Source organism: Elephas maximus, chromosome 12, assembly GCF_024166365.1.
Source record: "Elephas maximus indicus isolate mEleMax1 chromosome 12, mEleMax1 primary haplotype, whole genome shotgun sequence".
Lineage (NCBI taxonomy): Eukaryota > Metazoa > Chordata > Mammalia > Proboscidea > Elephantidae > Elephas > Elephas maximus.
In genome coordinates this window covers 98,099,672-98,124,311 of record NC_064830.1, presented here as the reverse complement: position 1 = coordinate 98,124,311, position 24,640 = coordinate 98,099,672, and the positions used below count along the sequence as shown (strand labels likewise).

General features: G+C 37.7%; 1 protein-coding gene across 4 annotated transcripts in view; it reads right to left on the bottom strand.

The window, feature by feature from the left end:
* Nucleotides 1-24,640, bottom strand: part of SDK1 (sidekick cell adhesion molecule 1) — a 1,136,389-nt gene that overhangs the window by 731,776 nt on the left and 379,973 nt on the right. For all 4 annotated transcript variants that reach the window (XM_049902716.1, XM_049902719.1, XM_049902717.1 and 1 more), the window contains exons 3-4: nucleotides 14,786-14,892; nucleotides 11,641-11,788 (exon numbers count right to left, since the gene is read on the bottom strand). In XM_049902716.1, coding sequence (XP_049758673.1) covers nucleotides 11,641-11,788; nucleotides 14,786-14,892 — 255 coding nt within the window. The remainder of the gene's footprint in view (nucleotides 1-11,640; nucleotides 11,789-14,785; nucleotides 14,893-24,640) is intronic.

The window sequence follows — 24,640 nt, the reverse complement described above, 5'->3', positions numbered from 1 at the left end:
AAGGCACATGCTAATTTCTATAAAGAAAATTTCCATCTCCTGCTAGGCTTCTTGAGTTAATAAAGAAAAAATGCCTTAATTGGAAAGTGAACTGCCGACCTTTTTGGTTAGCAGCTGTTTAACACTTAACCACTGTGCCACCAGGGTTTCCCAACAAAGGATAAATTACATTCAGGTCATGCTCAGTGGTGATGTGGGGAGTGTGTGTTTGTGTCTGGCTACAGCTCGTAGCAAACCCAGGATAACCAAAAAAAAGACAAACCTATTGCCATCAAGTCGACTCCAACTCAGCGACACTACAGGACAGAGTAGAGCTGCCCTATAAGGTTTCCAAGGCTGTAAATCTTTACAGAAACAAAGTGCCACATTGTTCTCCCATGGAGCAGCTGGTGGGTTCAAATCGCCAGCCTTTCAGTTAGCAGCCAAGTGCTTAACCACTGCACCACCAGGGTTCTTTAATTTGATATCACAGGGTTCTATCTCTCCTCCCCCTGCCTGTTTCATATTCCCATAATGAGAGCACTGGTTAAAACCCACGTTATTTCAAATTGAAGGCTGGTTTTCTAAAGGAAAAGAAAAAAAGGCTGAGGCAATATGAAAAAAAATAAGCAAAAAAGCATAAAGAAGTTTCATCAAAATAAAGTGAAAAATAATTCACCTGATACATTGACAAGTGCACAGGCATTGGCATCAGGCCGACCTGGGTCTGAGTTCCAGCTCTGCCATTTATCAGCTGTGTGCCCTTGGGTATGCCATTTAACATCTCTAATAGCCCATTCTGATAGCTTTAAAAAAAACTAATAAGTGGAGCTAATTATACCTGCCTTGGAAGGCAATTGTGAGGCTTAGAGAAGATATGTTTAAAGTAGGTACTCAATAAATAATAGTTGCTATTAGTATTATTAATAGCCTATTCAATTCATTTTTTCAAGTTGGGAAATATTAGACTTACTGTTTCCCTGAAGGAAACCCTGGTGGCATAGTGGTTAAGTGCTACGGCTGCTAACCAAGAGGTTGGCAGTTCAAACCCGCCAGGTACTCCTTGGAAACTCTATGGGGCAGTTCTACTCCATCCTATAGTGTCACTATGAGTAGGAATCGACTCGACGGCACTGGGCTTGGTTTGGTTTCCCTCGAAAAAAAAAATCATTAATTTTAAGCCTGAAGCTCACACTTTGAAGGTCATGAGACGATGTTAAAAAGGGGAGGAGGAGTGCAAATGAGATTCCTCTACTGCATGACAAAGTTGTATCTCCTTTTCTGTGTGGGTAACTGACCTCACAAAATCAGGGTAAAAGCAGGTTTAGAGGCTTGACCTATGTTTCAATACGTGTGAAAGACTTTGAGCCAAATGCTCCATCCTTACATCATACCTCTGGTACTACAGAACAAACCCTATGCCATCTGACTCCTGCCAGCCAGCCCTCTGGGCAGGGATAACGTGGACATGCCCTTCCATTTCCACTCAAAAGCAATATATCTTTGAGTGATATATAAACTTGGGAAGAAAACCCTGCACACACTGATTTATGATCTCCTGCACAGCAGGTACTTAATACATGTGGGGTGATGATCAGCTGGAACATACAGAACTAAAGGGCCTTGCAGAAGTATAAATATCCATAATCAGCCTCACCTCATCTACTTAAAGAAAGGTAGACTGGCATATTATTCCACTGAGATTGGAAACTTATCAGTAGCTTCACAGTTGTAAGCAGACCATTTGTTTGATATGATGCTAAGTACTAAGTTAAGCTCCACTAGTGTCTTTACATTCTTCGCTCACCATGAAGCAAACATTCTTTAGCATGAATTTGCAAGTAAAAAAGAAACAAACAAAAAGCTTATAAAATTAAGAGTTATTACTTTAATCTATGTCCAATGGCTCTCATACTTCTTGAATTAATGTTTGTTGTCTCATGAATATAGCTAGACCACAGGTTAACAAATGGATTAATATACAGTTATTAGCAATCGAAACAATCCTTCCACCATGAATTTTGCAACCACTGACATTAATTAAAATCTCCAGCATTTGAAAGGAAGCTTAATTCAAGCTACCCCATCCGTAGTATCAATTCTCCCCTACCACTCATCCAAAATTTGCCATTCCATATTGTGCTTCCAACCGTAAGCCTCCAGAATATTTATACAGGAATGTATCCTAACTTTGCTGCCTTTTTTCAGCACAACAGTCCACTAAAGATAATGAGAAATGATTTCTTCACCTCTGTTTTACCCAAATTCTAGAGGCATCTATTATAATTGGAGTAGATATAAAGGTGGATGTCTACACAACTTTTAATGAAGAAAAAGGTATAGCAGTTATCCTATCTTCTATCATAATTGGCATCACTAGAATTTTGAAATATGGCCTTTATATATTTCAATTTTTCCCCTACTTCCAATACCCAAAACAGGAATATTTGGTAAATAAGCTGAAGAATATTCTAGGTTCAAGCAGGTAGAAGAACGGTGATATTAGGCTTAGAAATGGGATTCCATGGGACTCAGGCAGGGAAGAACGCAACTTTATCCCCACAATTACTTTCATAATTACATCTGAAACCTTTTTCAGCAAGTTGTCTTACATGTACCCTTTCTATAAAAAAAGAAAAACAAGAGTTTTTTTTTTTCTCATGAACTTTATCTGAGTACAACCACCCTTGGAAACTCTATGGGGCAGTTCTACTCTGTCCGATAGGGTCACTATGAGTTGGAATTGACTCGACGGCAGTGGTTTTTTGGTTACAACTACCCAATGGCATAAACATTTCACTTTTAGCCTAAGTTATAGCATCTCATGAGTCTTCCCGAAATGCTCATCCTTGAAACCTTTATATTCTGAACACTGTCTTCAAATCAGACTGCAAAATGCCCAGAGAATAGATACCAAATGTTCTCTTAAATCACTTAAAGTTCCAAATACAGATAACATGTTCAGCATTAGATAAATATCTTGAATGTGGGGTAGGCAAGAACACCTTGAAATAATGCTTAACTATTTTTTTTTTTTTAGTCATGAAGCAACTATTCTGCAATAGATGGGTGAACCACTAATTAGACAAAAGGAAATAAAACTGTCATGGTCAGATAAAAGGATAAAGAGAAATAAGCAGTAATTACTGTTTTATCATCAGAGAAAGTAGTATCCAACACGGCTTAATAAAAGGGGTGAGGGGGGAGACTCACAGCTCTATAAGTAAATACCAGCACTCATTAAATTAGTACTTGGAGCAAAACACAACTCAGGGATCAACAATGACTTTCAAAAATTCCATCAAAAGAAAAAAAAAAAAAACCCCTCAAAAAAAATAAAAACCAGACTGTAAAGAGTAGTTAAGTAAGCTTTACTTTTAGGGGCATGTGGCATGCTAAAGGATAATATAAGAAAATGGCTATTTTATTAAACTGCTTAAAAATTTCCAAGTTGGTCTTAAAACAGCTACTTATAAAGGATTTGGAGAGTAGGAATAATAGGCCATATTATTATCCTTTTCTAAGCCTAATTTGGAAGAATTCATTCAAGATGGCGGCCTAGTAAGATGCACCATACCATCCCTCTACAGCAAAGACCCAAGAAACAAAGTGTAACAGATACCGATGACAACCCTGAAACTCTGAGCATCAAATGAAAGGACATAGAATTAGATCAAACATCAACTGGAAAAAGAAACTGAACAGCAGTGAATGCAGAGTTGCCCAGTCAGCCAGTCCGGCACAGAGGGGCCATTTCGAGACAAAGCCAACAGCAACCCTGGGGGAAGAGCGTAGGAAGAGAACATCACAGAACACCCAATAGGATACAGAGAAATTGCAAAGACATACCCAGAATGAAGCAAGGTGAGCGGGACATGAACTGGGGCTAAGGAGGGAAAGTACAGGAAGGATGGCAAGAGCTTCAGGAATCCTGGCTTAAAAAGAAAAAAAAAAAAAAAAAAAATTTTTTTTTTTTTTTTTTTTAAAGAGCAGAGAGGAAATCAGGACCCAGAAATGGGACAACTCACCAGTGGTGGTTGGTACCTGACTAGTAGGGTACATGGCACAAACAGATCCAGAGTAAGTGCCTACACGACCCCCAGCTGCCTGCCACACCCTGCCCCCACCAGAGAGGGCACCTGCGCATCCCCTGGCCAATTTTCCTGCCTCTATGCCACTAGAAAGAGTGCCTGCATGATCCCCAGCTGCCTGACCTGCCCCTCCACAGTCACAGACAGCACCTGCACAACTCCCAGCTGCCCTGCTCACCCTTCCCCCACTGGGGAGAGAATATGCATGACTCCTGGACATCCACCCCAACTTCCCCCACCGGAGAGAGCACCTGTGAACCCCTGGCCACCCATTCCACACCTCCCCCATGAGAAAAAGCACCTGCACACCCCCTAGGCACCTGCCCTGCACCTCCCCTGCTGGAGAGTGCTCTCATTCTGATACATCAAAACAAAACAAAACAAAACAAAAAATCATAAATAAATAAAATAATACCTTAATGCCTGGGAAACAGCAGACAATACCAAATCATATAAAGAAATAAGACAAAATGGCTGAAGCAAGTGACCGAAATAAAGCAGCAGAAAACCTTTCTGAGGAAGAGATGGTAATGGAATTGCCTGATAAGGAATCCAAATTCTTATACATAGGGTCCTCAAAGAAAGCAACGAAAACACAGACAAAACTCTAGAAGAATTTAGGAAAACAATACAAGAACAAAATGAAAAATTAAACAGACAATTAGAAAGCATAAAAAAAAGCAACTAGAAACCCAGGAGACAAACAATAAAATATCTGAAATAAATAAGTCAATCTAAGGACACAGAAGTAGAACTGAAACAATGGAAGAAAGAATTACCAAAACAGAGGACAAATCCCTTGATACCAATTTGTCTGAGGAACAATCAGGGAAAAAAATGAAAAAACAAAAAATGAAGAAAGCCTAAGAGTTACGTGGGACACTATGATGAGGAATAATTTTCACATGATTGGAATCCCAGAGCAGGAAGAGGGGGAAAAAAAAAAAAGCACATAGAGAATTTTTGAAGATCTGCTAAAAGAAAACTTCCCAATATCATAAAAGATGAGATTTCCAACCAAGAAGCTCAAAGAACCCCAAACAGGATTAAAAAACCCACTAAAACCCCCCTGCCATCGAGTCGATTCATAAAATCACCAAGACATATAATAAACAAACTTTCCAAGTCCAAAGATAGAGCTCTGAGGGCATCTCAGGGAAATAAAACATCACCTATAAAAGGACTCCAATAACACTAAGCTCTGATTTCTCAGCAGAAGCCAAGCAGACAAGAAGGTAATGGAATGGCATATATAAAACCCTGAAAGAAAAGAACTGCCAACCAAGAATCACATACCCAGCAAAACTGTCTCTCAAATACAATGGCAAACTTAGGACATTCTCAGGTAAAGAGAAATTAAGGGAATTTGTAAAAACCAGACTATTCCTAATAGAAATATTAAAGGAAATCCTTCAGAGAGAACCAAAGACATCAGACAACAACCTGAGAGCAAGCCACACAACAGCATCACCAAGATGCCAGCCCAGACAGAGAAATCTCAAAAGTAAAATAAAGCTACAGAACTAAAAAATAGGGGCCCAGAGATGTCAATCTGTAAGTGATGACAACTTCAAAACAAAAAGGGGGAATAAATGGTGTAGACACAGAACTTCCATATGGAGAGGAAGTCATGGCAATATCAAGAAATAACAGACTATTTTAAGCTTAGGAAATAAAGGTAAATATCAGGCTAACCACAAGGGAAGTTAATGAACCTACTTATCAAAATAAAGATGAAGAAAACCATAAAGACTTGGTAAACACAAAATCAACAACAATGAAGGAAATGAAAACACATAAAAAGAACTCAGAACAGAAAATTAAGTGGAACTTAGAAAATGGCAACATCACAACAAAAAGCATAACAAAGTGACAACAGTAAGTTCATACTTACCAATAATCATACTGAATGCAAATGGTTTAAATGCACCAGTCAAGAGACAGGGAATAGTAGAGTGGATTAAAAAAATGACCCATCAATACGTTTCCTACAAGAGACAAACTTTAGACACAAAGGCTTAAATATTTTAAAAAAGCAAAGAGTGGAAAAGTATATATAAGCAGTTACCAAAAAAAAGCAGCAGTGGCATTATTAGTCTCTGATAAAATAGACTTTAAATCAAAATCCATCCTAAGAGACAAGGAGGGGCATCATATAATGATTAAAGGGACAATCCACCAAGAAGACATAACCATAATAAATATCTATGCACACAATGACTGAGCTACAAAGTATATAAAACAAACGCTAACAGTACTGAAAAGAGAAATTGACAGTTCCACAATAATAGTAGGAAACTTTGACATGCTACTTTCAATAAAGCACGGAACAAATAGAAATTAAACATCCAGAGATGTAAATAACACAATCAACCAAACTGAACTCACGGATATATACAGAACATTCCACCCAGCAGCAACACAGAATACATTCTTCTCCAATGTACATGGATAATTCTCCAGAATAGGCCATATTTTAGGCAATGTAGCAAGCTTCAATAAATTCTAACATCAAAATAATAAAAATTCTCTGACTACAATGCTATAAAACTAGAAATCAATAACAGGAAGAACAGGGAGGAAAAAAATCAAATACATGGAAGCTGAATAACACCTTGCTGAAAAACCACTGGGTAATAGAAGAAATTAAAAATGAAATTAAAAAACTGATAGACTCAAATGAGAATGGAAACACAACATACCAAAACCTGTAGGACACAGCAAAAGCAGAGATCAGAGGAGAATTCACAGCAATAAGCACACACATCAAAAAAGAAAAGGTCAAAATCAATACCTTAACCCTACAACCAGAAAAAAAGTAGAAAAGAGCAATAAAAGAAGCCCACAATCAACAGGAAAAGGAAATTATAAAGATTAGAACAGAGAAATAAATGAAGTACAATACAAAATAGAAAAAACCAACAAGAGCAGAAATAGATTGTCCGAGAAGATCAATAAAATAGAGCACTGGCCAAATTGACAAAGGAAAAGAATGAGAAGACACAAATAACCCAAATAACAAATGAGATGTGCAACATTACAACAGAACCAACTGAGATAAAAAGGATCATAACAGAATACTATGAAAAACTGTACCCCAACAAATTTGAAAACCTAGGAAAAATGGACAAATTTTAGAAACACACTACCTACCTAAACTAACACAAACTGAAGTATAAAATTTAAACAGATTCATAACAAAAGAAGAAATTGAAGGGATCATTTAAAAACAAAAACTCACAACAAAAAAGGCCCCAACCCAGACAGCTTCACGGAGAATTCTACCAAACATTCAGAGAAGAGTTGACATCGATTCTACTCAAACTATTCCAAAACACAGAAAAGGAAGGAGTACTCCCAGGTTTATTCTATAAGGCCAGCATAATCTCGATACCAAAGCTAGGCAAAAAAAAAAAAAAAAAAAAGTTTTTTTTTTTTTTTTTTAAAGACACCACTAAAAATGACAATTATAGACCAACATCACTCATGAACATGGCTGCAAAAATTCTCAAGAAAATCTGAGCCAACAGAATTCAACAGTGTATCAAAAAAATAAAACATCATGACCAGGTAGGATTCATACTAGGTATGCAAGGATGGTTTAACATTAGGAAATCAATCAGTATAATTCACCACATAAATAAAACAAAGGAAAAGAATCACATGATCATCTCAATCGATGCAGAAAAGGCATCTGATAAAGTCTAACACTCATTCTTGATTAAAGCTCTCAGCAAAATAGTAATAGAAGAGAAATTCTTAAACATAATTAAGGGCATATATACAAAAAACCAACAGTCAACATTATTCTCTATGGAGAGAGACTGAAAGAATTCCCCTTGAGAACAGGAACCAGAGAAGGATACCCATTATCAACACTTTTATTCATTATTTTACTGGAAGTCCTAGCTAGAACAATAAGGCAAGACAGGGAAATAAAAGGCATCCATACTGTTAAGGAAGAAGTAAAACTATCCCTTTTTGCATATGACATGATCCTATACAAAGAAAATCCCAGAGACTCTATAAGAAAGCTACTGGAACTAATAGAAGGATTTAGCAAAGTGGCAGGGTACAAGATTAACATACAAAAATCACTCAGACTCCTCTACACTTACCAAGAGAACTCTGACAAGGAATCAGGAAAACAATACCATTTACAATAGCCTCCCAAAGACAAAATAGTTCAGAATAAACCTAACTAGGGACGTAAAAACACTTATACAAAGAAAACTAAAAAACACTACTGCAAGAATCCCAGAGACCTGCATAAATGAAAAAAACATACCACGTTCATGGATAGGAAGACTTAACATTGTGAAAATGAAAAGAGTGCCCAAAGCAAACTACAGATATAATGAAATCCCGATCCAAATTCCAACGACATTTTTTAACAAGATAGAAAAACTAATCACCAGCTGTCTTAGGCTGGGTTCTCTAGAGAAGCAAAACCAGTAAAGCATATAGGTATTTAGAGAGATTTATATCAAGGAAATGGCTCACACAATTGTAGAGGCTGGAAAGTCCCAAGTCCATGGATCAAGATAGAGGCTTCTCCTGATTCACATAGCACAGAGGCTGTCGAACCCAAGATCGGCAGGGCTCTTGTTTACAGGCTGTGAAGATTGACGAATCCCAAGTTCAGCAGGCAAGACCACAAGGTTTCTCCCAATTGACATAGCTCCAGGGGCTGGTGAACTCAAGATTAGCAGGTCAGCTTGCTCACAGGCTGTGAAGATCAAGGAATCCCAAGACCAGCAGATAAGCTGCTAGCTCAAGTCCCAGGAACTGGAGGTCAAATGAAGAGGAGGTAGCTGCAAGATCCAGAGCAGTCAAAAGGCAGAACATCAACTTATATTTGGATGCAGGCCACATGCCCAAGGAAAATCCCTTTCAATTGACTGGCTACTCACAGCAGATCCCATCATGGGGGTGATGACATATCAACACTGAGAATCATGGCCCAGCCAAGTTGACACACAATCTTAACCATCGTACCAACTTTATATGGAAAGGAAAGAGGCCCTGGATAAGTAAAGTATTGCTAAAGAAGAAGAACAAAGTTGGAGGCCTCACACTCTCTCATCTCAGAACCTACTATGCAGCCACAGTAGTCAAAATGGCTTGGTACTAGTACAACAATAGACACATAGACCAATGGAACAGAATTGAGAACCTAGAAATAAATCCATCCACCTATGGACAGTTAATCTTTGACAAAGGGTCAAAAACCATGAAAAGGGGAACAGTAGTTACTTTAACAAATGGTGCTGGCAAAACTGGATATCTTTTTCAGAAAAATGAAATAGTATCCAAACCTCACATCATACACAAAAACATAAGATGAATCGAAGGCTTAAATGTAAAACATAAAGACAAAGAAGAAAAAATAAGCGCAAACGCAGGAGCCCTAATTTATGGCATAAACAGACTATTGAACATAAAAAAAAAAAGCACAAAACAGCAGAAAATAAACTAGACGATTAGGTCATCCTGAAAATCAAATACTTTCGCTTATCAGAAGACTTTTCCAAAAGAGTAAAAAGAGAACCCACAGGCTGGGAAAAAGTTTTTGGCTATGACATATCTGACAAGGGTCTAATCTCTAAAATTTATAGGCAACACCAACTCAACAACAAAAACACAAACAACACAATTAAAAAGTGGCAGGACATGAACAAATACTTCACCAAAGAAGACATGCAGGCAGCCAAAAAATACATACATGAAGAGATGCTCGAGATCATTAGCCATTAGAGAGACGCAAATCAAATCGACAACAAGACATCATCTCACCTGGTAATAATGGCACTGACCATAAAAACAGAAAACAACTAATGTTGGAGAGGCTGTGGGGAGATTGGAACTCTCATACATTGCTGGTGGGACTGTAAAATGGTACAACCACTGTAGAAAATGATACGGCTTTTCCTCAAAAAGCTAGAAATAGATATACCATATATTCCAGTAATCCGACTCCTAGGTACGTATCCTAGAGTAATAATAGTCATGCCATGAATAGACATATGCACACTCATGTTCACTGCAACTTTACAATAGCAAAAAGATGGAGACAGCCTAAGTGCCCATCAACAGATGAATGGATAAATGAACTGTGGTAACTACACACAATGGAATATTACACGTTAAAAAATAATGATGAATCTGCAAAACATCTCACAACCTTGATAAGCCTGGAGGACATTATGCTGAATGAAATAAGTCAATCACAAAAGGACAAATATTGTATGAGACTACCATTATAAAAGGTCAAGAAAAAGTTTTCACAGGGACAGATGCATTCTTCAATGGTTACCAGGTATGGGGAGTGGGGAGGAAAAACCACTAACTAGATAGTAGACACATACTTACTTTGGTGAAGGAAGAGATAGATAACATACAACATGGGGGAAATCAGCACAACATAATCAAAGTGAAGGAAGACACTGAAAGGTACACAAGAGTAAAAGGCAACAAAGTTAAATACTAATACATATACAATCCTGCAACAACAGTAATAACTAACGATAATGTATGAGTGGATACATAAATGGATACTCAAGCTCAACGGGGGTGGAGGGTGTATGGAAGTACACCCACATATATATGCGCGTACATGCAGCAAATATAGCCATGAATGCAATAGTGCGCACAGGGGATATAGTCATGAAAACTTCTTAGCCGTGACCACACACTTCCCAGGACTGAGATATGGAGCTTGCGAGCTAGACCCTAGTCTCAGGGGACATCTAGGTAAATTGGCATATCTTAGTCCATGTAGACACTCATGTTCTTTGCAGCATTCTACCTTGGTGAGTAGCAACTGGAGTCTTAAAAGCTTGAGAATGGCCATCTAAGATACAACGACTGGTCTCTGCTCATCCATAGTGAAGACTCAAGGAAACAATTAGTCCAAAGAACTAATGGACCACATGAACCACAGCCTCCACTAGTCTGAGACCAGAAGAATTAGATAGTGCCTGGCTACCACTACCAACTGCTCTGACTGGGACCACAATAGTAGGTCATGGGCAGAGTAACAGAGAAATGTAGAACAAAATTCAAACTTCCATAAATAAGACCAGACTTACTGGTCTGACAGAGACTGGCAGAACCCCCAAACTAAGGCCCTTAGACACCCTTCACACTTGGAACTGAAATCACTCCCGGAAATCACGTGTAGCCATACAATAGACAGGCCTATAAAATGAATAGTAATACCAGTGTGGAATGTGCACTTCACAAAAATCAACTATACAAGACCATAAGGGCAGCATTTGCCTAAAAGCAAAGTTCAGAAGGATGGCAGGGGCAGGGAAGCAGGGTGAATGGACATGGAGAACCCAAGGATGAAGGGGGAGAGTGGTGACATATTCAGGGGTTTGTGATCAATGTCACCAAACAAGTCGTGTACACACTTTTGAATGGGAAACTTATTTGCTGTGTAAACTTTCACCAAAACAATGACATGTTAAAAAGAAAAAGAAAAAAGCCTAATTGATACACTTCATTATGTTAACAATAGTATAATTAGTTGTATTTTTTAACTTTAAATTCTGGAGCAACTTACATTCTGTTGCTTGGAATAATCTTGTGCCCTTCTCGAAACCAAGTCACCTGGGGTCTGGGGCAGCTGCTGATGTGGGGCAAGTTTAGAACTGCTGCGTGCCCTTGAGAAACCGTTTTCCTCTCGTCTGTATCCATGAAATTCCCCATATCTGCAGAGAAAAATTAGACCTTATAAAGATTTAGAAAAATCTTTCTGGAGAGGGTTCAAGATGGAACACCTATATTTTACAGCGAAGTCACTGACGGTGCCATAGTGAAGCAATAAGATGAGACAGACTGAGCTGCGGTGCTGATTGGTGCAGATCCGGGTGGGAAGTGATGCATGAGGCAGAGCCAACGCCTCCCGGGTACCCCAGACATGCATTAATCAGCTGAACACGTGGTCTTTGTCCTGCTGCAACAACACAATGCCATGTTTGAAGCTGATTTTAACATGGAAATAAACTGTCGAGAAGCATTCTAGTGCTGTACGAGAGGCAGTGTTCACAGAAACTGTGATAAAACGCTTGGAGACATCTCCCAGCTCCTAAACCTTTTAAAGTTATTCCTGCTGCCCTGTGGCCACGCTTGTTCGCTCGCTTTCTCCTTCCCTTTGTTTTTGAGGTGACTGTCTGCTTAACAGATTCTTTGGGAGCAATATTTTCTAACCACTGATACGCTTTTAGCAGGGTCTACCACCTCCCTATGGCTGACTTCATTTGGGACAGCTAGGTTTTGTTCCAGTCTTTGTTCTACTGGCTAACAACATTTTTTTAAAACGGGGTCAAAGGGGGGAAAAAAAGCACCAATTAGAATGTAGGAATAAGTAGCTAATTTATAAACTAGTAACATTTGTGAAATTTTTGAGAAAATGTCACATTATAATAAAAAAAAAAAATTTTTTTTTTTTTTTTTATAATCAGGTGCAGATAAATGTGCACGTACATAGTTGTTGTTGTAGCTGCGTGCCATCAAGCTGATTCTGACTCGTACAGACCAAATGTGACAAACTAGAACTGCCCCACAGGGCTTCCTAGACTGTAACCTTTATGGGAGCACAACACCAGTTCTTTTTTCCTGTGGAGCCGCTGGCAGATTTGAACCACTGATCTTTTGGTTAACAGCTGAGTGCTTAACCATTGCACCACCAGGGCTCCTTGCATACTCATAGATATGGCATAAAACACTATATTTTTGTCTAAATCATATAAATTTGGAATGCTACAAAGAAGAACTCTATTATCAATAGATTTTTAATTAAAATGAAATTATTTTCTATTTGACAAGGAGTGCTTAATATTTGAGAAGAAAAGAAACTAATGAAACAGGTTAGAAAAGTATCTGTGGCTATTTTAAAGTAAAGTGAGATTTATTATCAAAAGGAAGGAAAAAAGAGTTAAGAGAAAATCTAAGAGCTGGAAATAAAGAGAAACAAGAATATAAACAATTAAGAAAAAGTCTAAAACAATTTTGTAAACCAGAATTTAATATGTTCTAATTAATTTCAAGCTGTTAACATATTCAGATATGTTTTGGGTATTGATCTGCAGTTTTTGTTAATTATGTTTTCAATTATCCAGTTGAATAAAAGTTGTGAATTATTCCGCAGACAAATTTAGTTGAATGGCTTAACCAACACAATTCAGGAAAATTTAAAGCTTTAATGGTTTTAAAAAAATCATTAAACCACATATAGCACCAGTACTCAGTCATTAGTAACTACATGCCTAGAAATGATCTTATTTTATATATATATAAAAAAAAAAATTCCCTTCTTAGGGAGTTTGTGTACCATTTTTGTGTGAAATTATGACTTCTAAAAGTATTTGGCTTTGAACATTATTAGCTTATAACTGTACATAGATGCTCCTATTGTGAAGTAGAATAGGAAACCCTGAATCATTTCTGAATTAAGGTTGAATTCTAAGAAGTGTGTGATAAAAGATGAAGTGTCATGTTTTATAACTATGGTAAAATGTACATGTACTCTTTTATATGTATTTATGTATTATACATAAATAAATATACATAATTAAATATTTTAAAGAGAAACATAAAATTATAGTAAAGAATCCATGCCAAAAATGAAGGAATTTAATTTAAATAGGAACTCAGAAAATGGCAGGCCTTAACTGGCAACAAAGTGGCAAATGAGAAAATACTGCAATCCCTGAATAGTACAGCCAAATTTAGGAGCTCTGCAGAGTTCTCCAAAACTCATTATGAAACATTAAAATATAATTTAAAATTTCATAACACTTTTTTTGTTGTTCACTTTTAAATGAAGAGGCATTTTGGTAGTAAATTCAAAATATAATAAAGCAGACAGTTCATTTTAGCTAGGTGCTACCTTTCCTGGGTTTTGGACTAGAAAAAGGGTTAAGTGCTGTGCATAGACCAAGTTCCCTCCTCTATTTCCCCTAAAGACCACCATATTTTTATGCCAATAACAGGTACATCGTGCTTCTTTTGCCAACTGCACTATGCCAGAACTGCTTTACCTAATTTCACCATTCCCACGCATTATACGTGTGAGTGTGTTATTTACGTGGGTACACTATTTGTGAAAAAAATATGGTACAATGAAATTCAACCTCCCCGCATTCTGATATCTGGTACAATGACTTCTGTAAGTTTCATTTTCCAGAATGGATCTGCCTACTCAAGAATGAAGTATAACGTTACTACTATCCAGGACATTTACTATCTGTTCACTTGAGTTATTCAGCTAAAGGACTTCGAAGCAATCATAGTTGGAAAGAACGGATTACGAATTGATGAAATTTTATCTAAATGAGTTTAATTTTTATTTTGAAAGCATTTTGAATCTGAATGCAATAAAAGGGAAGAGCAGCTAACTGATTCATAAAACGCAGGGTGTCTTCTTCACTTTTTTTTTAACGTTCCACAGTGCTTTGGAGGGCCCTTAATCTGCTGAATTAAAAAAAAGTGGCATTTGCCTCATTAGCTCCATCATGTAATCAGCCAAATTACCTGCTTACTTACCTATTGCAACCAATTTTTACTTAGCAATTATTCTGTTCCAGATAGAATCAAAGATAAAATCTCAACTTATTTACAATGGTTAGAAGTGATTTTCATTAGCTCCTCACAGATACTTTCTTTCTGTTATTTAACATTTGGAGGTCTGTTTAGTGTACACATACATGCGACTTGGACTTCTGATTTTCTTTGCAAGAGCGCTCCCATTCTGTTTCGCGCCACACAGCGGTAAAACCCAGCGTCCGGCCTCTGTAAAGATGGAATGATATACCTGCCAGATACAAAGGAGAAGAGTTAGTGGCTACATATCAAAATCAGCACCGAACCAGCACCAGCATCTCATCTAGTACATGCTCGACACTATGTTACTTTGTAAGCTAACATCTATACCACCCATCCCTGGCCAAGGAACCTACTGCTGGGGCAATTTGTTTGTGATATTATTTAATCAGTATCTGTCTCCCCTGCTAGACTAATACTTACTACTTTATTCGTCACTGTGTTCTTGGTGCCTAGCACAGTACAGTGTATATCGTAGACATCACTCACTACTGGCTGAACGAATGAGAAATGTTAAATAATTGAAAGTCATTATATTTAAGCTAGACCTTCCAATCAATAATTATTTATAACTCTATCTCTGTTAACTAGTTGGCCATCAATTTGACTCAGACTCCTGGTGACCCCTTGTGTATCAGAGTTGAACTGTGTTCCACAGGGCTTTCAATGGCTAGTTTATTAGAAATAGATCACCAGGCCTTCCTTCCAAGGTGTCTCTGGATGGACCTGAACCTCCTCCAACCTTTTGGTTAGCAGCCAAGTGTGTTCACCATTTGCACCACCCAGGGACTCCTCTATCTCTGTAGAGCTTCAGAATTTCCAAAAATTGTTCCTAGAACTGGCAATAAAGTCTAAACATAACAGTTCACTTTATATAAAAGTTCAAATAATACTTTAAGGATGAGATTTAGATGTCACTAAGGCAAAGAAAGCAATAACATTGTGACCCAACTCTCTCTGCTTACACATTTCCCTTTTTTACTTCTTCACATGTGTCCTTATATTAACTTTTAATATTATCTCAGATGACTGAAAAGTCATTTCATTTGTATTTCCCACTCCTATGCTTACAAGGGAAACCCTGGTGGCATAGTGGTTAAGTGCTATGGCTGCTAACCAAAAGGTCGGCAGTTCGAATCCGCCAGGCGCTCCTTGGAAAATCTATGGGGCAGTTCTACTCTGTCCTATAGGGTCGCTATGAGTCGGACTTGACTCGACGGCACTGGGATTGTTTTTTTGTTTTTTTATGCTTACAAAGGAGCCCTGGTGGCATAGTGGTTAAATGCTCAGCTGCTCACTGAAAGGTCGGTGGTTCAAACCCACCAGCCATTCCTCGGGAGAAGACCTGGCAATCCGCTCCAATAAAGATTACAGCCTTGGAAACCCTATTGGGCAGTTCTACTCTGTTTTAGAGTTGCTATGAGTTGGACTTGACTCGAAGGCGACAGGTTTGGTTTTGGTTTTTTTATGCCTACCAATAGTCATCCTTCAAATCAATGCCTGTCTAAAAACTTTAGTTAGCTTTCATAGAAAAAAAGTAGTTAGAAGACAGTTTGCCTAAAAAGCTCTGTTTCCAGCTTACTGACAGTTTCATAGAATTAGATTTTTTTTAAACTCCAGAAACAAGCAGATATGATCAATGATCACTTGAAGTGAGTATTACTGTCCCTAAGCCCACACCTCTAAGTCGCCTGAGATGGTGTGTTCACCAGTGCCTGGGCCACATTCGCACACAAATCGAGGGCAAAAGTGGGAAGGCATGAGGCCTGGATTCTGCTTATGCATGGGACTGCTTTCATCATTGGAGAGAATAACATAGAGCTAAAACCCACTCAAATGGTAGCCTGTTTTCCAAAACAGGAAAACGTGGTGATGCTACTAACCGTTACAAGAAAGATGTTCTGGTAAACGTTATCTACAATTTAAAAATGCTTGCTCTTACAAAGTAAAACCAGAGAAACTTAAAAAATGTCAGGTAGAAGGCAAAATGTCTAGTAGGCTTTATTTGCTCATTTCCTGAGCACGCCTTGAAATCACTTATGTCCAACTAATTGCTCATCTTTTTATTCAAGTATGTCCAATTAGTCAACCTGAAAAAAAGAATAGATCAGCATAATTTTTAAGTGAATAAAACATTTGGACAACAGTGGTAATTCTGCATTAAGCAAATATTAATCAAAGTATGTTTTCCCTCTGTTAACCTTTTTGAGATCCTATGGCAGAATTAATAAAATCTTTTATGGAAAGAAAAAAATAATATTGCTGAGTTTTAATCTTCAAAATTTTATAAAATATAAGGAATGGCTCATCTCAAACAAAAAAAATTAATTAGTGGAGATAATCAGAATAATATCAAACTGAACACAAAGCATCAATTTATTCAGATTACAAATCAAGACGAGAAGATGCGAAGTCTTGATTACTATATGCTGTAATTACAGTAAAGACGAGCTTTGAGATTAGGTTAAAACAAAGTCAGCAAGGTTTTGGAAAAGAAATACCACAAGTCATCGGAGTACATGCTTGAAAAACATCAGGGAGAGTTTTATTATTGCAAAATAACCATATTTATAAATAGTTATTCATCCTTTTTTTGCAATATCTTCAATAGATTTTAAATTCTTAAGAATTTCTACAGTAATTCTATGTATCAATTCACAAAAATAGCACTGCTTTCAAACAACAGACAGAAGCAGATACAAAATTGAGTACTGGGCACAAGCTGTCTCTGCCATCTCTCAGTCTAATGTCTCACCAGGGAAAAATACACAAAAAGGCTACAAAGTCTCCACCTACTACCGGAATTCCTACACAAATTATGTTTACCTAACAGATGGGAATATTCATTGTAAGCCTATTGTTTATAAACACACACTTTTAAGCAGAGAAAGTTTCCTGGCACTTTATAAGAAACTATGATAAAATCTTCGCACCATATGCCACTGAAATATAGAAAAAGGCTGCTCCTATTTCCAATAAACACAGCAGGAAATGTTTGTATTCACAGTATCAAGGCAAAATTCTACTAGACTAACAACACTTTCCAGGGGTAGTTCTTTATCAGAAACAGCAAATTAGAGAAAATCGAACACAAAACTCCAACCAAATCAAATGTACAAATGTCCATTTCTGCTGAGGAGAAGAAAACTTCAGTTCTGAACTGCACTCGGAATGGAAGGAGGCCAGAATTTCTCTAGAAAGCAGCTCTCGGTGCATTTCAGCATAGGAACAATTACTTGACCAGCCCCTGGAGTTGGCACTGGGCATTTTTGTTAGCCTGGGATCAGAACTACTCTCTTACTCTGTGGGATTCTCCACTCTGTGGGTCTTGGCGGAGGCAAAGCTTATGTAAATTAAAGGCCGCAAAGGCCACTCCCAAGTATTCCCAGACCTCTGCCACTATGCATGCAGGTATGCGACACAGCATGGCCAACTGGACTCTGAATATCTAAACCTGCAGCTGGGGATGCGAAGTAACAGGGCTAGCAGAAACCTCATTCAGGTGGTGGTGGTGGTGGTGGTGGGGATGGCGATGGTGGGGATGCAGTGGACGGGGTACAGTGGTTCATGGGACAGCGGGGTGGTGTGAGTAAGTTCAGGGCCAACTATGGCAGTAGCTCAAGAAGGGATGCCCAGTGCACTATGGTGTCAGCAACAGGATGCCCATGGACTGACTCTGTAAGGGGATTTTGGTCTACTGGACAAGCCTCATCTTGATCCTGCCCAATCTCCAGTATGTCTAGTGTTTCTGGGAGAGTCTCAACATCCATTCAACAACGTCCTTTTCAGTTTAACCAAGAGTTTGTTTCTGTGGCTTGTAATAAAGAATTCTGATGACAAACAAAAAAACCCAAACCCATTGCCTTTGAGACGATTTTGAATCATAGCGACCCTAGAGGACAGAGAAGAACTGCCCCATAGGGCTTCCAAGGAGCAGCTGGTGGATTCAAACTGCGGACCTTTTGGTTAGCAGCCATAGCTCTTAACCACTGTACCACCAGAGTTCCCGAACTGATACAGTATTCCAAAATCCTACACCATTGAACATAGCCAATACAATACTGGCTGAAAAAAGAATTAAGTTACTAGGTACTCACCATGGTCACTAAAATCCCTAAATAATACCCAGTTGAATCATCTCTTTTTTAAGAAAGATAGCTTCCTGGTAAACCACTAAGAATCGATAGTTGGTAAGTCCAAATAAATTTGGACAAATTAACCTACTATAAGGAGTTTTTCTGAAAATGAACCCCTAAAATTTTAGAAAATGACAAAGTACAGTTTAGTTTTAGAATAGTTACTATCGAGCACTTCTTTGGGACAACAGTTCAGTACAATGACTGTCTGTGGGCCTACAGAAACTGACCGTGGCTCAGGCCAGTGAAACCACATCTTCCACGCAGAAGAGAAATTCTGTACCTATCTTTCTGTGGTCAAGGAACACAATTCAATTGATAAGAAAGTATTTTCATATCCCTTAAAACTAGATGTAAGTTGTTTTTTAAATATGATATCTGTTAACATGCATTTTATACCCCTCCAGATAAGAGACAAACTTTGAATTTTACATTGACATGAAAACATCTATTTTGCATGAAGATAAACAATCAAGTTCAATAACAAGCTTCTGTTTTCCAACCCCAAGCCCATTCTTCACCTAGAGTCAGAAAAGGGTTAAACAAACAAACAAAAAGGCTGTAAATTATTTACGTCCTTCCTAGAACTACGCTTAATGCTTTTTTTAGGATAATATGATAATTGTTTTCAATTTTATTTTTATAAAGTTCCTATACGAGATTTTAAAACACAATAATAAAAGTGAAATGAGCCTATAGCTTTTTCCTCAAGCAAAATAGTGAAACGAAAAATCCAGACTTACATTTACATACAAAAAACTCAGGGTGTGTCTAGCTCACCAATATGTCATGACACTGGATAACTGAGTGTTATGTTTTGAATCCTTTCATAAGGGTTAAAATAATAAGTATGGAGTTAAAGTAAAGAGTATAGTAAAGATGGAAGCTAGCCAATGTGGACATTTCTGTGTGTAAAAGACCTTTAATCTGTATAGTATTTCATTCAAAATTTATATTAAATAGAGAAGGGCAATAAGCCGGCTTCTGCGGAAGATGGGCTAAGGATCTACAGAATTTGTAGCAGCTGTTTTGGAATATAACAGTAACTAACAACAACAACAAGGGACCAGTTAGATTCTTAGTTTCCACAACCCTCTTACAAACACAACACCATGAGTAACTACATTTAAACTTTATTCAGACTTACAGAACCCAATCCACAGTTTCAAGCATTAACTTTGAAATGTTCCTACAAACCTTCTTCTGGAATTTTGATTCATGTGGTTTTCCTATAAAAATTGTTTTTGAAAGCATGTATTCTCCATGAATTTCCATGTTTCCTTATCAAACCAGGGGGAAACTCACATTTAGAGACACACAGAACACACAACTGGAATCACCTGTAAAATCTGCTATTAGGAGAAAATGATCTCCCAAGTCAGTAAGAATGGAGTTTCAGAAAACCTTTAGGAAAGAGGACATTGAGTTTTAGAGCTAAAAATCTTTTATTCCTTCTCATTTTACTTAATTTTTATATTGCCAGGTTCTTGATGGACATAAAGTTTGGGATCACTCCATCAGGGTTAAAATATGAGGAGAAATGCCAGTTTTTATCACAAGACACAATGAGAGGAGAACCCAAACTACTAAGTATATAAATGAATTAGAAACAAAATGCTTCTATTCCTCTCATTTGGAAGCATTTGTCACCAATTAATTACCATACAGATTAGTGTGGTCATTCCTTGTAGTTTTAATTTGCATTTCCCTGACTCAAAAGCTTAACCTTTTCATATAGTTATTTGCAGTTCGGATATACTGTACACTTTTGTAATGTGCCTGCTCAAATTTTTTGCCCATGAAGGTAGAGATAGAGTGTTTAACTTTTTTTTTTTAATTAACTTGTAGTTCTTTACATATTCTAAATGTAAGTCCTTTGTCTTGCAAAAGCTTCTGTGGTTTGTCCTTTCATTCTTTTAAGTGAGTGTTTTGAAGAACAATGGAGCCCTAGGGGGTAGTGGTTAAGCATTCAGCTGCTAACTATAAGGTTGGTGGTTCAAACTCACAAGGCACCCCTCAGGAGAAAGATGTGGCAGTCAGCTTTCTTAAAGATGACAGCTTTGAAAACCCTACAGGGCAGTTCTATTCTGTCCTATAGGGTGGCTATGAGCCCAGAACAAGTCAATGGCAATGAGTTTTTGAGGAACGTTAATTGTTAATTTTAATACAGTACAATAAAAATTATTTCTTTTTTGTTAACACCTGAGTCCAATATAAGACCAGTTTTGCCTACTCCTAAACCAAAACCAAACCCACTGCCTTCCAGTCAATTCCGACTCATACTGGCCCTATATGACAGAGAAGAACTGCCCTGTAGGGTTTCCAAGGCGCACCTGGTGGATTCGAACTGCCGGCCTTTTGGTTAGCAGCCATAGCTCTTAACCACTATGCCACCACAGTTTTCTGCCTACTCTAAGGTGACTAAGATGTTCTCCTATTGTTTTTGACTGAACACTTTTATCGTTTTACTTCCCACACTTAAAACAGCAATCCATCTAGCGTTGTTTTTTTGTGTACGATTTGAGAAAATTTTATCCAAACACATCTTTTCCTGATCAGATATCCAAATAAATAAATTTCATCATTACTGATGATAAAAGACTATCTAGACTATCCTTTTCCCTACTTACTGAGGTATCATTTGATAATAAATAGCTCCATATGTGTAGTTCTACTTCTGGGCTCTCTATTTGGTTGCACTGATCAATTTGTTGGTTCTTGTGCCAATAACACAGATTACTACAAATGTACCAACCAAAAATACCAACCCCATTGCCACCGAGTTGATTCCAACTCATATCAAACCTATATGACAGAGTAGAACTGCCTCATCAGGTTTCCAAGGAGCAGCCTGGTGGATTCAAGCTGCCGACCTTTTGGTTAGCAGCCTAGTTGTTAACCCTGTGCGACCAAAACAAAACAAAAAAAAAACAAACCCACTGCCTTCGAGTACCTTCCGACTCATAGTGACCGTATAGAACAGAATAGAGCCACCCCCATAGAGTTTCCAAGGAGCACCTGGTGGATTTGAACTGTCGACCCTTTGGTTAGCACCTGCAGGTCTTAACCACTACTCCATTAAAAAAAAGGACCCCATAAATGTACAGTGGGTCTTAACCTAAAGTAGTGTAAGTGCTTACGGCTTTGTATTTCTTCTTCAAAACTGCCTTAGTAATTCTTGGCTCTTTGAATTTCCATATGAATTTTAGAATCAGCCCACAACTTAAAAAAAAAAAAAACCTGCTGTATTTTTGGATAAGATTAAAATCTATATGTTAATTTGGGGTGAACTGATATCTTTACAACACAGAGTCTACTAATCCATAAAAAACTCTCTCTCCATTTATTTAGATTTTCTTTAATTTCACTCAATAATGTTTTGTAGGTTTGAGAGTAGAGATCTTGCTCATCTTTAACCAGATTTATACCTAGCTACATCCACTCCTCACTTATCAACAAGATTAGGTTCCAAAGATCTCGTTGTTAGGCAAAAATTGGTGTTGTGAAAAAATGGAGGATTACAACTTTAAATCACAAAATGGAGAATGACTACATCATTATATAACTGGCAAATTATATCATTATATGATGGCCAAACAACTCAGGAAATGTCCCAGGCAAGCTGACACATAACTGTAACAATCACAGCCAGCCTTACCATCACTTATCACCTTGACAATCGTTGCTGCCAGATGTACATCATTAATATGAAAAATAGTCAGATAGTAGATTTTCTACTATTGCAAATGTGAAATGATAAGATAATTGATAAATGAAGAGTAGGAAGATTTCAAATTTTTGATCCTATCAGAAATTGTCATTTAAAAATTTCTATTTTTATTTGATTATTATAAGTAAATAAAAATACAATTGATTTTTTATCTTTCATATGTCCAGTAATCATTTGTTTTTATAAAGAAAGAAAACACCAAAATGTATGTAAGAAGAGATTCTGAAACTTGCTCTTATATGCAGAGTAACTAAAGCTAGTGGAAGAAATGATGAAGTAAAAGAGCTGAACAGATTTCAAAGAGTGGCTCAAGAAGACGAAGCAAATTATTACAATGAAACGTGCAAAGACTTGGAGTTAGAAAACCAAAAGAGAAGAAACACTCTCAGCATTTCTCCAGCTGAAAGAACTGAGAAAAAATTCAAGCCTTCAGTTCTACGGGCAAAATACCAAATGACGCAGGAAACATCAAAAGAAGATGGAAGGAATACATAGAGTCACTGTACCAAAAAGAGTTGGTCGATGTTCAACCATCTCAGGAGGTAGCATATGACCAAGAGCTGATGGTACTGAAGGAAGAAGTCCAACGTACACTGAAAACACTGGTGAAAAACAAGATTCCAGGAATTGATGAAATACAAATTGAGATGTTTCAACAAACGGATACAGTGCTGGAGATGCTCACTCATCTATGTCAAGAAATTTGGAAGATGGCTTCTTGGTCAACTGACTGGAAGAGATCTATATTTGTACACATTCCAAAAAAAAAAGTAATCCAACAGAATGCAGAAATTATTGACAATCGCATTAACATCATATGGAAGAAAAAATATTGCTAGACATCATTCAAAAGCAGTTGCAGCAGTACATCGACAGGAAACTGCTAGAAGTTCAAGCCGGATTCAGAAGAGGACATGGAATGAGGGCTGATGTCAGATGAATCACGGCTGAAAGCAGAGAATACTAGAAAGATGTTTACCTGTGTTTTATTGACTATGCAAAGGCATTCAACAGTGTGGATCATAACACATTATGGATAACATTGCTAAGAAAAGGAATTCCAGAACACTTAACTGTGCTCAAGAGGAACCTGTACATAGACCAAGAGGCAGATGTCCAAACAGAGCAAGGGGATACTGCATGGTTTAAAGTCAGGAAAGGTATGCGTCAGAGTTATATCCTTTCACCATACTTATTCAATCTGTATGCTGAGCAAATAACCCAAAAAGCTGGACTACACAAAGAAGAATGCAACATCAGGATTGCAGAAAGTCTCATTAACAACCCCCAATATCTGATATGCAGATGACACAACCTTGCTTGCAGAAAGTGAACTTAAAGCACTTGCTGATGAAGATCAAAAACCACAGCCTTCAGTATGGATTACACCTCAATATAAAATAAACAAAAATCCTCACAGCTGGACCAATAAGCAACATCATAATCAATGGAAAAAATGCTGAGGTTGTCAACGATTTCATTTTACTTGGGTCCATGTTCAATGCCCACGGAAACAGCATCAGGAAATCGAATGACGCATTGTATTGGGCAAATTTGCTGCAAAAGACGTCTTTAAAGTGTTTAAAAGCAAAGCTGTCACTTTAAAGATTAAGATGCACCAGACTCAAGCCATGGTATTTCCAATCACCTAATAACCATGCGAAAGCTGGAAAACGAATAAGTAAGACCGAAGAATTGACGCCTTTGATTTATGCTGTTGGCAAGGAACAGTGAATATACCATGCACTGCCAAAAGATTAAACAAATCTGTCTTGGAAAAAGTATAGTGTTCCTTGTAAGGGAGGATGGTGAGACTTCATCTCATGTACTTTGGACCTTTGGACATGTTATTAGGAGGCACTAGTCCCTAAAGAAGGACATCATAGCTGGTAGCGGGTTGGCAAGTAAGAGCAAGACCCCCAACAAGATGGATCAACACAGATGCTGCAACAGTGGGTTCAACTATAACAACAATTGAAAGGATGGCACAGGACCCGGCAGTGTTTCATTCTGCTGTACATGGGGTAGCTATGAGACGGAACCAACTTGATGGCACCTAACAACAACAACCAATTTTCTGTAGATTCTTTTTT